This window comes from Pseudopipra pipra, chromosome 1 (genome assembly GCF_036250125.1).
Source record: "Pseudopipra pipra isolate bDixPip1 chromosome 1, bDixPip1.hap1, whole genome shotgun sequence".
Taxonomy (NCBI): Eukaryota; Metazoa; Chordata; class Aves; order Passeriformes; family Pipridae; genus Pseudopipra; species Pseudopipra pipra.
In genome coordinates this window covers 71,935,893-71,951,500 of record NC_087549.1, presented here as the reverse complement: position 1 = coordinate 71,951,500, position 15,608 = coordinate 71,935,893, and the positions used below count along the sequence as shown (strand labels likewise).

The following is a 15,608-nucleotide window of genomic DNA, read 5'->3' as shown; positions in this document are numbered from 1 at the left end:
CATTTCTCCTCTCTGTGTCAGCAGATCTAGCAGGCAAATTTAACATTCCTTTTGACAGCTCCCAGAGCTCCCAGAACTATTTTGGCCAACCAGTGGCAACTCAAATCTAACATATAGACCTGTCAGCAGTTAGACCAGTTGAACTGGAAAAGAGACCAAACAACTTTCCAAGCACAGAGATGGAAAGATCACTTTCTATATGGCTCAGACTACAGTTGTTTTGAAGACTATCACCTGTAAATGACAACTCCTCAACCACCAGCCTGTTGGCATGACTGCCCCTTTCCCTCATCCACCTGCACCATTTCTGGCACCATTACAGAAGACTTCCAAAGTCTTACTTATACTGAAGAACACACGAGAGCAGAACCAAGTCTTACATCCTCATTTCATATGACCTCAACTGCTTCCCAAACGTGACTACACAGCTGTTCAGATATGCAGTCTGAGCATACATTCCTATCTGGACTATGCAACAGACTAGCGTGTCAGCCAACATCCTTATCTGCAGAACATTCATATTAACTAAGGATGCATCTTTGTCACATCCAGATTAGCATAATATATGGCTGTGAAATGGCTCTTGACCCGAATGTGAACTCCTCCTGCTTCTCTTGCTTCTGATCTGTCCATCATCAGTCACATGCTGGATCAACTTCCTGACATGACAGAAATGTTGAGATATTTGTTCTCAGTCAGACCACAGAGTCAATCTGACTCATCTTCTGACTACAGGATTGCTAGAGCTGATCCAAGGCAAGATTCGGACTGAGAAGAAAGGAAAAGCACAGTTGATAGGAGTAGTTAGGCTAGAGAAAGTATAATGTGAAATTACACCTTAATATAGAGGCCATGGAGAGGATAGTAACACATAGTCCACTATTTCAAAGAAAATGAATCAATAAGGAAGAGTTTGTTGCCAATATCTGCAAATATCCTGCAGTTTATGAAGAAACAGAATAAAACCGGAAAAATGGTCAGACTCGAAACGGTGTATCCAAAGAAGGGTAAGGAAGCTGATCAAGGGGGTGGACTGTAAGTCTTAAGAGAAACAGCTGAGAGAACTGGGGTTGCTTAGCCCCAAGAAAAGGAGACTCAGGGTGGACCTTACTACTCTCTACAATTACCTGAAAACAGGTTGCAGCCAGGTAGGGGTCGGTCTCTTCTCCCAGGTAACGAGTGACAGAACAACAGGAAATGGCCTCAAGCTGCACCAGGGGAGGTTTAGATTGCATATTAGGAAAAATTTCATCAAAAGGATCGTCAAGCACTGGAACAGGCTGTCCAGGGAAGTGATGGACTTACCATCCTCGGATGTATTTAAAAGTCATGTAAATACGGCACTGAGGGACATGGTTTAGTGGTGACTGCAGTGGTAGCTGGGCCAATGGCTGAACCCGATGATCTTGGAGGTCTTTTCCAACCTAAATGACTCTATGAAAACATCACTCCTCAGACTAAAGAAGTTAGCTCACTTAAAATGACACACTCTTCTCTAGAGACAGGCTATGGGCAAAGACCATAGTATGTGCTTCAAACAGCTTAGTAACACCAATGCTTAAGCATGAGATAATCTGTCCATAACTATATTTTAAAACTAGACTCATGTCTCTGTGGCCCTAAATACTAAGAAAGTGATTATGATTTTCAGTCATCTTGGCTGAAGTTAGAACACTAAACTTTACCTTGCATACAAGTTGTACAGATTCAAAATGGATCAGTCTCCTCATTTTCCTACTAGGAAACTCCTTTTTCCAAGATGACAGGAAGCTGTTTGCTCTAATAAAAAAATCAACCAAACTGTCTATCAAACTCTCCTGAGCTGTTCTTGAAAGGGGATCGGTGAGACTGACTGGGGACAAAATAGCTTTAAGGTAATTTCTGTAGCTGTAAGAATTACTTCAGGATTACAGCTGATTACTGTTTCCACTTGGAAGAAAGCTTTTCCATGACAGAAGGTACCTTTCAACCCCCACTACACCTCAGATGTATTTGGAAGCTTGAATGAAAATGGTGGCAAGTCATTTGAATCTATTCCCTATTATTCTGTGGGACTTGTTACTACAGAACATGGCAAAGAGAAAGGTCTAGGTCGAAGGACTAAAAGCTGACTTTTTTTTCCCCACTGGGAATATCAGAAGCAGCAGCTGGCTAGAGAGCCTCAAATTAACTCAGACATTTGGTCATTTGAATTAGGCTGACCCTGGAAAAGAGCCATAACAGTCATCAAGAAAGATTTGAAATCTACTGAGACTGCCATCTACACAATTGAATTCTGTACACAGAAACCTTCCCTGGAAAGAGGTGATATGAATTCAAACCCATCAGACAGTTCAAGAACAAGTCATTCCACTTAGGGAAAAGTTAGCCCCAATTAGGACAAAACTGAATAAACTCAAGTCAGCCTGGGCAGTTCAGCCTCGTGCAAGTTCTAGTCTTTCAAGTACTCTTCATTTAGTCTCAATCCTTCTAGTAGGATATCACATCATTGGTCTTAAAGGGAGACCATTGTTTATAGTTATATTATGGTTCAGTCTACCACCGACAAGCCTAGAAAAGGGAAAAAAATTATCAGATTAAAGGGCTCCTGGATGGCTAGGTTTTAGGTCAGGCCACCAGAAAAGTCTTGATACAGAGCATAGACCACTCTGTCTCACAGGTGGAAGAGGGATCCGAAACACACCTGGATTACCCAAGTACATCAGGTTTAACTACGAACCTCAGTTCCAAACATGGACTGTTGAGATTCCACAACAAAACGTGGTACTAAACAGCTCATCATCCACCTACAGGTCCATTGGCACTGATAAGACTGGTTCTGGGGGAACTATTTGTATACAGGACTTTATTGAATGCTGTTCCTCTCGTGACACCTCTGACAGAAAGGCAAGCCACTGGCATGACAGGTTCTGAAATTCAGACATCACTGGCACAGACAGCCCAGAACACGCAGACAAGTCAGACACATGACACCTGAACACTGCTGCTTGGGACTCTTTCACAGGTTTGAAGTTGTGCCAAAATCCAAACATTTTCCCTAATATAGTGAGAAGTGCAAGTACATGTGAAGTGCATGTATTGATGACACCTGAAGCTTCTATTAAATGCACTGCAAATATACTTTTTGATGTCTGTAATAAATACAGATACCTCACAACAGAATGACATTATCCTTCAGAGAAACACAGAGAAGTTAATGGAGGCCAGGACCTAAGACACAAGCAAAACTTCAGGAATCCCTAAGTTGTTCTACACTTGGGTAAGAACAAAGTTTCATTCAGTACCAAGAATTGCCAGGCAAGACACATTTAACAGACAGACCTTTAATCTACCTTAAAACAGCAGTCTCAAATGTCAGTGCGTAACACTCTGTACCACTCCCTCTGTACCTCCATCACAGTTCAGTCTCAATCTTTGTGAATTTAATACCACTGAAAACCTAGAGGATTCACAGGCACTATTAAAGTACTGCCTGTTTTAAACCCACCAGTGAAAGACAGCATTCACTTTGATGTAAACTTACTAAAGAGAAACTATTTCAACTTCCAATGACACTAATGCTGGAAGTTCATATCATGACTAGAGTTGGTAGCCATATCAAGGTAGTTTACATGACTTTTTACAGCCACCCCTCCCTGTGATTAGCTGGGGAGCTCAAAGCCATTGGGATTCTAGGAAGTCTCAGGGAAGACATACTTTGATCTAGCCCAAATTTATACTGAGAGTTAGAATAACATATACTAGAGCAGACACATGAATGGAAATGCAACATGGCTGCCAGGCCTTCTTTTTCTTTCTCCTCCCCTTTCAAAAAACAGAGAAATTGCAAAGGTGAGAGCTGAGAAAGTACTGGTTGTACAGTGTTTCTATGAAAGACACTAAGAACTGCATTAAAAATGGCATGTCTACAAGTATGCTACTTTTAATGGCAGTCCTGAAATTATGGTCAAACTGAACTGATTCTTTCAATATTTTTAATAATTTTTTAATATAATACTTTTAATTCTTCTTTTAATTCTTAAATACATATCAGGTCTTTTAAAACAGCTTATGGGGTCAGTATTAAAGAACTAGGGAAAATCTTAGCCTTGTTGTCTAATTTTCTGTCTAAACAGGCAATTTGATCACACACATTTCTTTCTGCCATATTACAGACATACATCAGACCAAACATTAAAGAAGCAAACCTTCCCTTGAAATACTTTAGGCAGAATGTTTGAGAAAACACCAATTATCTTCTGGCTCCCTTCCACAATAACAGAATCTCACATTGGACTCATCCTGGTTGTTATCATATTCTCTTCATTTCAGTGCTGCACACTGAGGCATTGCACTCACATATCCCTGGGCAGCTTAAATTTTTTTGCAGATTTCAATACAGTCACATTTAAACAATAAATAACATTATTCCTTTTATTGATCTAGACCCAAACATTCCTAATTGATTACACAGACAAATGGATATTTAAAAAGTGAACTAATTACCTCTCAGAATCTCTATTTGGATATGATCTTGCAAGTGGTGATACTGCATGGCTAAGAACAATGTAGGCATAATCAAAAACTTGTTTCACTTGCATGGCACCGTAAGAACTTCTGCCAACGTCGTTTCCTGAAATAATGTGACAGTCATCAGATCATCTTTTTTTAATATCAGTAACCAAAAAATTATTCATACTTAAAGCTCAGAAGCCTTAACAATACAGCCTAATTCTGTTCAAGCTGTTTATCCCATCCTAATCACATCAGGAAGGCACACATCAAGTGTGCCTATCTCAATAGAAGTTAACCTTAGGAATGACACTTAACATTATGCATTCAATTTACCACTTTTAAAATACTCGCGCACCAGCACCTGAAAGAAACGGAGCGCAGAGATCAGTTTAAAGCTCTTATAGCTGTTTTTCAAGAGTGAACCTACCAAGCTCAAAGCATCATGTCTCACTTACCAGTAGAGTTTCTGTAGGGCAAATTCAGCTTAAAATGACACTTGTGCAGCCGCATTGTCTTCAATTGGGTCAGATATATGCACATCAACCCCTATTTCACCTTATCAAAACTAGACATTAATAGACCAACTCATACAAACTATTTATCTCCACAGGATAAACCAGTTGGTCAAAATCTACCACAGAGGATTCCAGGAGTTTGTACAGCATTGTTTTTTGATCAAATTACTGGCACTCTCAACTGCTCTTCTTTAGGCATGAGTAACATTTTAACCAGAATTCCTTCCAAATCCAGTGTCATGTGAGGAACTGCAGAAGCTAAGAACATGGTACAGTTTCTATATCAGTGAAAATGTACAAAAATTGGTCTCCCATTTGATACCTTTGACTTTTGCTATTAATAGCATGAAACATGTGAGGGTTTTTGTAGATATATTTGGTAGCAGACACCAAAAGTTCACTGTCAGCATTCAATTTAAGAAACACAAATAAAACTTCCTTAAAATTGCATAAAATACAGACTAGGTCTTGAGTAGGTAGAAAACTTACAGTGAAAGCTTCCCTCCTTCAAAATGATGTGTGAAATGCTGTGAGAACACTGGAGAGGGATAAACCACTGAGCATGATTCTTTAAAGCTTGAAAATCAGATCAGGGCCCATAATTAAAAGAAATTAATGAAAAATGGCATTTTGAAAATTGATGGGTAAAGGACAGAATCTATCCTTTGGAGGACTGAATCTGACTTCAGAGGAATTCTTCATTCCCCTAATCATTTTGTCCAGCAAGTCATTATAGACAAACATGCCGAGATCTGTCATACAAGGGGGAAAAATAAAACAACCTTCACTTGACTACTTGACAACACCTTTTAATCCTTCAAGATTCTACAACCATAATGCCACTCTAACAGAAAAGCACAATCAGTGAAAACAGACTGAGAGCAAGAGCATTTTGGGAAAACAGAACTTTTCCAGTAATTTACATGATCAAATAAAAACTAAACAAGAAATACTTCCTGAAGTATATAAAAATACTTTACTGAAGTAACTGAGTATCTTGTTCTGAACGCACTGCTGCAGTATGCAGCAGCTACTAGGCTCAAAATTACAGAAGCCTCTTGAAATGATTTATTTACTATTGGACTCTATTCTGAAGTAGAAGCAGAGATCAATGTGGGCTTAGGGCAGTGAATCTAGGAGAAGACATAGGAGTATTCTTCACAGATGACTTCACAAATGACTTAGTCCAATGGCAGCTGAGAGAAGTGACTGAGGTATTTCAGTGGTAAAGAAATCAGAGCAGAAAAATGTTAATTCTACTAGAAAAGTAATGATTAATTCAGTATAGGTTTTTCAGAAGCAGGACACTTGTGTCCAGCAGCAGTTGCCACATAATGGCACTGTTGTGCCAGCAAAAGAAATCATAAGCCTTCCCTAATCCACTTACAGCAAACTCAGGCAGTTCAGTTTAAATCAACAAAGTTGTGTTTGAGTGACAATTGAAGCAGATTTGAGAACAGAAGCAGAATAGCTCATGCCTAGGTTCCTGGACTGCCTCACTCTGCACCTGTAATTAGTTCATAATGTGCCTGAATAAACCAGTTTTAATCAATTACACAGTCTGCAGAGCTTCTGATTTACACTGCAGCTGGAGCTACTGTGAACTGCACCAGTCAACTCTGTATAGAGATGGCCCTACCTAATCAAGAAAGCAGCATATTAATGAAGCCAAAAGATTGCATATTTGCATTTGCTGTCCTGAATAGATTTTCCTCTGAGAGATCACTCTCATGAGAGGATCATGCCTTACGCAACTGAGCATCCTTCTTTTGTCACAATCTGGACTGATCAGCTAAAACTTGTAACCCAAATGCTCTCACTTTTTAAAAAAAACATACATATTTCAATACTCAGATGTACACTAGCAGATAACAATGGTGTGTGATTTCATGTATAATTCAATCCTTATTCTTTCTAACAAAGCCTTCATCCCTAAAGGAGCATGTCCAAAGTTTCTACCACTTGCTATCAGTATCCTTTATCTGAAGCAGTTTTAAGAATACAGCCCGGAAAAGGTAAAGGTAACTAAAACTAAAGCAGACCCATTTATGTTAAGCTATTATCTAGTAAACACCTTTTTGCAAGTTTCAGAATTAAAGAGGTTCTTTCAGATGCTAAGTTCAATGTATTTGTGTATTTTTATAAATATGTTTTATACACACATATATATTTGCAGGTTCTAATGACAAATAGCAGATACTGAAAAGCTGCAATGAGTAATTCTGGGCAGCCACTAAGGCTAGAAGAGACAATCCCATCAACAATTGTTGCCAATCTAATTACTTCCTGTACTTGTAACCTATCGAGATGCAGAAGCAAGCAACATGAAGCATAAGCCCTTCAAGTTAAAGAGTCTCTTTCCAAACAAAACACATTGAATTTAAGGTTTAGAGCTTTCATTAGAGCCCACAGCAATTCAGAATGAAGAAAAAGGGATGGGAGGGAAAGGAGCAGTAGAGGTGGAACTCCCAAGTTTTAAACTCTAATGTGTTAAAGGGTAGCAATTTAATTACTCTAGCCACTGACAATCTGAAATAAGATCAAAATCATTCCTGTTCTGAACATCAGAAATGACTGAAGGACCTTGATAATCACCTGATTCCTAAAGGCATAAAATAATAAGCCTCCCTAACAGTCTGCTGCATAAGTGCCAAGCTTGTTTTACAACCACAGATTAAAAGTTTGTCACCTGCAATCAGAGTTATGTCTTCCAAGACAGCATGCTGCTAGAACAACACCACACAAACCTTTTCTAAGATGGTATCATCTACTCTGCTCCAACATATTACTGTGAATAGACTTCTGAGTGCCTGGCTTTGCAATTCTCCTAAATAAATCCTTTTGCTTTTTATACATCAAAAAATAGGACAATTGCTTTGAGAAATTGAAATGGTGCAGCTACAGGATGTTTACAGAAACTCCCTCCTTTTGGAGGATGTTAAGGGAATGATTTTCATCTCATTACCCTATCCTAGGACACTACCTCAAGATGAGAGATGTTACATGATTTAAAAAGGTCAAGTATACACAACTACTTCAATATGCATCACCAGTAGACTAGTCTGATAACTCAAATCCATACTACAACACTTCCCACTTGAAGTGTGGATTCCTGAAATCTTTCTTGGAATCTTGGTTCCCAAATCACAGAAGTTATCATTTTCTGGCACACAATAATAAATCTTCGAAAATCCCAGAGGAAACCCTACAGCACCCAGAAGAATCCAAGCAAAACCCATTATGACCAAAACAGCAACACAACAGTTTGATGCCTGGTCCTTCTAAATCCAGGAACTAACAGAAGATACTGAGCAGGTAGAACTGAAGTATCATAACCTTCTGATAACACCTTACATCTGTTAGCCAAACATCACCATTTCAAACTGAAGAAAACACAGTTCCTCCAACTTAAAGGAACTAATCCCACTAAACGTGTTCCTGTCCCCTACAAGACTACTCAAAGCTATTCTTATGAGTTATACCCTTCAGTATCCCATTGCTGAACTAGTGCATAATCCCACAGGAGGGACTTTCACACAACTCTGAGAAATTACTAGGCCTTCTTTTTATCCCTGTATTTTTTGTCACATTTTTGGATTACAAAGTCATTTTTTGAAGTCTTCTTCCAAGGCTTAACTGGAGATTTAGAGATAGTTGTGATCAGGCTAAAAAAAAAAGATTGAAAAAAGATTAAAGACTTGCGCATACAGTGCGAACACAGGTTTGCAGGGGCAAAACTCTGTGACAGCTTATGCTAATTTAAGTCAAGAGACATCTGTGTCCACTCTACCAAAATATTTGTTCCCATCTCCTTCACAGTTCTGCCACCAGCCCTCACAGAGTTAGACACTGAGCGGATCTGAATGCAAACTAATCAGAGATATGACTTGTCAACTGGGCAAGGACCTGAACCCTTGGAAAACTTTTTTGTACTGGGACAGGAGGAGGAACAGAACTAAACCAATCAACAGAATTCTTGACATTATCTACATACACTTGACAGGTAATTTGAGATACTGTACAAGTATGTGACTAAGTCTAGATCTAAGGAGGCTGTACTCATGTGATCTGATTGAAAGAGCCATCCTATATGTTCTATATAATTTTCCTCCTAGCTCCATCAGGTAAGTTCTGAAGGTCTGTATTAGCTGTCAGAAAATATTCCTATGGGAATATAGTGGTCAGATAACTTCAAGCTATTGTCAGCTTTCATTTCCATTGCCAAAACACTATCTGCTGCAAGAATTACATTATCTCAGCCCATATAAACTCCTCTAGAATTTAATTCTTACCAACTCTTTGATAGCATACAACTAGATACCTTTTTTCTAAACTATAGTTCTTCACTGCTGCAAGATTTATGCTAGGAGGAACAGTACAGAGCCCTAAAATTTAATTTTTCTTCTCCAACACACTAGTTGGATTGATTAAAACATTGCAGTGATTAAAACATTGTGTAGCATATCCAGTTTCTTCTCCTTCAGTCCTCAGCAGATAAGAAAGAACAGAACTGGCGGGCAGTGGATGTTTTGACTCTAAACAATTGTGGCTCATGCTGCTATTCAGATGGATCTTCGGGCAAGTAAGTACAGAGCTCCTGAAGGAAATCTCAATGACATAATGGCAGTTCTGCAAAATCACTCATATGCCTCACCAAGTGGTGGTCCACCAATCATGGTGGACACAAACTCAGAGCTACAAACATATCAGATACGTGGTTAGACAAATGAGTATCAGAGCCTGCAATGTGTTCTAAAGAACTATGAACATTCAGCATATTGAGTATTTCACAAGGTGCCAGACTTCAGCTCCTGATCCATGGTATTTGCTTTAATAGTGCTGTACATAAGCAGTCTACACATAAGATGTGACACTATGGAGTTTGAGTGCCAATTACATTCTAGAAATACTAAAGCTGAAGTCCAAATTAACTGAAAATTGACTTTATTAAAAAGCTGTTTTGGAATTTTAGCTACTCGTGGCAGTCTAAATAGAATACAAACTGAGTACTTTAAAGCTGGAAATGTTTTTGAGGCTCTCAGCCAAAATTAATCTTGATTATTTTGAAGGTTACTGAATCAAAACCAAATCTTAAAAAAAATTAATTTTATGTTAGTTACTTTCAAAAGTACATGCAACCATACCTGGCATTCTCTAAAGGTCCCTGTGCTGCACAGAAGCCAGTTAGGCAAACAATTCTGCACACCACCACCAGCCAGTCCCTTGCTGTATATTTATGGATACACACCCATGTTCCTATGTGGTCTCTACAGCACCGCCCTGCAGGACAGATACCTCATCTGGGGCATGTCTTTCCCATATGGTACAATTTATCTGCACTATGGCACCACAGACCGTCGTGAGAAAAGCTATACCTTCCATTCTCATAATGAACAATGGAGAACTGTTCCTACTAACAAACCTTCTCCCAGGATTTCCTGGACTTCTTCCTTTTACTGTCTCTCAGTGCTGTCAGAAACTCTTATTATATACTCAACACAGTTCTGAATCTCCAATTCATTATGCAACTGCACTGTGCCCGTGCAATTCAATTTATTCAGGTTATGAATCTTGGGAGACTTCAGGTCCAGATCCCTTAGCCCTTCTCCATAACTGCACCTCTACACCAGCAACAGTCTCTTTCAGTGCAGCTTCTTAATTTGTTTGACAGATTAACATAAGCCATGAATCACAAGTTGAGCCAAAGCCCTGGAATATTGCAAGTGTACAATCTTACCAGGCAGGAGAGGATCTTCAATACATAGCATGGATGGTCTGTATCCATTAGTCATGACTTTCATGATTTCTTCTTTGGCAATATAGGCACCTCCATTTTTTATTCTAATACCAGTTTTCAAGTAGTTAAAGTTCCTTCCATAGAGTTCAAAAAATTCTATTAGAAGCATTCCAAGGTTTTCATCAGCTCTTCTGGCATCAATTCTTGGATGCAGCTGTGACAAAACACAGTTTTTGATTATTAAAAATTAATAGTTTTCAGACCATGAACACAGGGCAACAAAAAGCTCTCATTTAAACAGCTGAGTATTATTTCACAGAAGTCTCAACTCAGTCATTCCTTCTTCATGAATTTAAACTACTCTCACACAACCGAGAGGGGGCAGCACTTCAGCAGTATCTGGAAGCCCAAGAATTCTTTCAACCTTCCTCATGGCTTTTTGAGGCTAAGGGAATTCTTTCCCCTAAGTCAAAAGCAATAAAGAAGTATTGCTTCTACTAAATTACAGCTTAGTACAGCTAATTGTTATAATTAGTTAGTAACAAAATAATACCTGATTTTTCACAGAAAATCTATCCCTCAATGTTTTCAGAAGTAGGGGCAGAATCTATCTGTCCCAATTAAAATACAGTTCTTGTCTCTGTCTCCACATATTATATTTGGTATATAAAATCGATAGTAGTATTTCAACAAGCAGCAGCACCAGAGAATATGTAGTTTTTCCATCACCACAGCTGCCAAGAGATGCTAACTCCATACTTGTTCATACCTGTAGGAAGCGTACTGTCACAAAAATTCATTGGAAGGCATTGTGACTCATTTGTAACACTGTAACTCAGTTATTTCATCACTTATGTACAGCATATGTCAGTCTTACGCATGTCAAAACCTAAACAACACAATGAAAAACCAACCTGACTGTTGGATTTCATAATTTTGATAAACACTGAAATCAACTACTCTGCACGTTCAGTATCAGTAGTACACACAAACTGCATCCTGGCAGATTTACGCAACACCATTAGGTACCATTAGGCAACACCATTCAGGTACACACCCTGGCACAGAAAACAATGCACAGCCCCTGTGCCTTTCACAAGGCTCCTGCTGCTATTTCACTTCACACAGGGAAGAGAAGTTCTTAGATGTTTGAGAGGTAGTCCATAGGAACTGCCAACAGTCAAACGCTTAGAGCCATAACAACAAAGCTGTGCATTGTGAAGGGTGGTCGGAAGAAACAGTACAAAAAAAGGGCATAGGTACAAAAATCAAAATATTTTAAAGAATATAGAAACAAATAAGGAACAGACTTACCTGCAGGAAACTAATTGCCATTAAAATTAGGCTGTAAGAGCTAATTCCACCAGTAAAAACTTCATTCAAATCCCTCTGAAGGAGGAACTGTTTTAATACTAAAATCAAATAAGGCAGCAAAGAGTATTTCTGCAAAGCAAAGTAAGTCTTATCAATTACAATGTCAACATTCCAAAACAAATTAAGCACTACGCAATCTCAATACATAAAAATTCATCTAATACAAAAGTATTTTCAGTGATGTGCTATAAAGTGTTTCCATAGGAAGAACTGAAACGTATTTTTTTTATTCTAGATGCTGATGAATAGACTTCGACTCTGATTGAAGAGCTTACATATAAAATTTATCCCCCCAAACATTAAGATTTTTATATCCTTCTTTGAATACCAGTGTCACTTACTATAGTCAAAACTTTCAATCTGAGTAATACTTTTACTGAAGAGCATAAAAGGATACTTTTAAGTATGTAGCTACAGAAGAATTGGTTTATGGAAGTTTAGCAAGACAGTATTCATAATCAAGCATCACTGAAATTCAAGGTAAGCAAACCTTGAAAAGAGACTTCCTTTAGAAGCAAAGTTTAGTACCTATCTGCAGATCTAGACATGATTGCAGAAGTCCCTTCAGTGTACAGGTTTATTCAGGCAAACAACTAGCACTCGAAGGGAACACGGAATAGATATCAATAGAAAATAAATTAAAACATCCATGTTTAATTAATGAAAATAGTCTTCAGCAGTAAATTTTCAAGCCATACCAAAAAAGGTTAGCTAAGCATTTAAGCACATCCTTAGTAAGTAGTATAACATTCACTATATGGCTGGTACCTTCATATATTCCTTGATAAATCGAGCTGCCTTCACACCAGTTTCTACATTAAAACTGATATCAACTTTCACTTCTGTCTCCTGGTCAGTAAGTTTTATTATTGGTACCTGAAAAGATTAAAACAATTATGAATCCCCAAAAATACAACACTGGTGCTATTCTCTAGCTTATTCACTTAAGACACAGAGATACTACTAATGCTGATTAATGCAACTATCAAGTCTGTCTTTTTGAGAAGAGGCAACAATCCTAACTTGACTGACAAGTAAACGTTTTTTTTAGTTTGGTGATTAAAAACATGCACAGTACCTTCCAAAACCATCTTAAATCATAACCTCAACTTCAGCTGACAGTATTTATTTTAAATTGAACTTTATGTATTTTTAATCTGAAATGGAAAATGAAGAAGAGTAGATGTATGGCATCATCTTATACCAACAGCAGAAGGAATAAAATAAGAAAGGCTAATAGAATTGTAAGCCTAGCCTACTGCCATTTTCCATCACTAACTGGTAACACAGATTCTGAAAATCCCATTTGTTCTCAAGTAAACCAAAGACTACCAGAGCTACTGTTATGTGCTGCTACTCTGACAGAAGCCACAAGAATATTCTGGACCTAAAAGAGTTAGCCTGTTTTGGAGACCACAGAACATAGCAGCTTGTTAACAGAAGTTTCGAATACTCACCCTAGTCACCTGGGAAAACATCACTTGCTCAGTAACATAAAATTCTCATACATTAAAGTTTTTAACATATTCAATGTGATTTGTTAGGCTTACAAGATAGACGCAAGAGATAATACTCATCAGTTTCACAAATTAAATAAAGCGCACAAGTAGCATATTTTGGAAGGGAAAAATAAATTTTAGGTTTGGAACATTTCACTATGTCATTAGAAACAAGACAATCTGAAAATTGTTTTCCAAGACAGACAGCTCTAGTTAGTGGTCCCTGGTTAAACAAATTCCCCTCAAAGGTCAATGGAAAAACATTATGCTAAGAGTAAATTTATTTTACTGGATATTTTGCAAATACTGCCTTTCAGATCCCTATTGACAACATAAGCACAAGATATGGCCTTCCAGCAAACACAGTACACAATTACCACTGTCCATGTAAAAGACTACATGTTATTGCTAAGCACGCACAGATTCTACTGAAATCTTGCTCAGAGAGCTTAAAGCAATATAATTTGCTTCATGAATTAAAAGCACATATTTACCACCAACATCTTAAGGGATCTGAAAGTTTTTTAGTTCAGTATTCCAAAGACTATTACTTACCGTAGCTTTATCAAGTACTTTAATGGAATATGGTTCAGCCACATTGTGTTTTCTTAGCGCTTGCTCCAGCAGCTGTAAAGGAGGCCGTTCCCATTTCCCAAAAACAACCAGATCAATATCACTAGACAAAAAGAACACAATACGAAATCCATTAAGTCTAAAGTATAATACACCACCAAAAAATACGATCAAATTGGCATTCTACATATCACAAGTCCTACAGGGTGATCACTGTGCAACTTTTAATCTAAGTTCCCAATTAACTCCTTTTAGGATTGTTAAGCAAGAGAGTCTACTGTGCTCTAGGACCCAAAGCAGCATTCTACTTTCCTGCCTCCACTTCTCTGATGAGTTCTTTGAGGTCCCCTCCCTTTTACCTTTCCTGCTCCCTCCCCTCTGACTTCTACAGCCCAATTCTATCCCTAACCTATATACCCATGTTGACAAGCACGTTAATAGTCCAAACCATTTTTATCATTGATTGCTATTCATAGAAATGAAATTTCCAGTGCTTTCCTACTGAAAATCTAATCAATGTAAAGATAACACAGTCTTTTACACAGAGCTACACAGGTTTTCCACATCCATCAACTGAACCATTAAGTGATATAAAACAACAAATTAAGTAAGACATCTTGCTCTCCAAACCAATGAGAATACATCACAGTGATGACTCTTTCAACTTTACAAAGTAACTCTGTGATAAGTGACACACTCTCAGTAATTCATCTTATTTAACAAAACAATGTTTACACAGTAAACAATAAACATTCATTTCCACTGTATGTTTAAAAGGGTCAACAGAGCAGTACAATGACACATAAAAAACTTATTGCAAATCTTGAAGTTCAGAAGCTTTTCCGTTTGTCACATTAAACACTAGACAAAAGTTTGACTGAAAGTTTGACAGGTTTACACATTCCAGTCTAAACTCCTCTTTGAAATTTACCATTTCTCTAAAAGGAAAACTTTATGTAAAAGTAAACTATTACTTACCTAGTTGGAAGATAAAGCCCTGTACTAAAGCTGCCAAATATCTGGACCTGAAAAAAAACCACACCAAGGAAATATCTTGTAACTATGAATGATCACTTAATTTTACTTTCAGAAGACAATATTTTTCTCAACTTGTTAAGAATATAGTCAAGGATGTAGTCTATATCCTTAAAGTATTATACACTACACTAAGCATGTACAACTACACTTTTTCTTACACATGCAACTTTAGAGGAAATTGGGTACTTCTTAAACATGAAATAAATACCAATCCTGCTAACAGAGCACAGATTTAAACAAATGCTTTTCAGTATTTATTTCCAGTTTGACAGCTTTTATCACTTTCCTTCCTTCCTGCTTCCTTTTTTTCCTCACAGAACAGCTTTACTGAAATTGGAAGAGTTTAAGGGAATAAATTTTCCAAATTTTTAGGTTTAA

At 37.8% G+C, this 15,608-nt stretch overlaps 1 protein-coding gene across 5 annotated transcripts in view; it reads right to left on the bottom strand.

Moving 5' to 3' along the window:
- Positions 1–15,608, bottom strand: part of TENT4A (terminal nucleotidyltransferase 4A) — a 59,300-nt gene that overhangs the window by 27,378 nt on the left and 16,314 nt on the right. For all 5 annotated transcript variants that reach the window (XM_064660900.1, XM_064660873.1, XM_064660892.1 and 2 more), the window contains exons 3-8: positions 15,171–15,217; positions 14,175–14,295; positions 12,889–12,996; positions 12,061–12,189; positions 10,747–10,960; positions 4,486–4,612 (exon numbers count right to left, since the gene is read on the bottom strand). In XM_064660900.1, the coding sequence (XP_064516970.1) occupies positions 4,486–4,612; positions 10,747–10,960; positions 12,061–12,189; positions 12,889–12,996; positions 14,175–14,295; positions 15,171–15,217 (746 nt within the window). The remainder of the gene's footprint in view (positions 1–4,485; positions 4,613–10,746; positions 10,961–12,060; positions 12,190–12,888; positions 12,997–14,174; positions 14,296–15,170; positions 15,218–15,608) is intronic.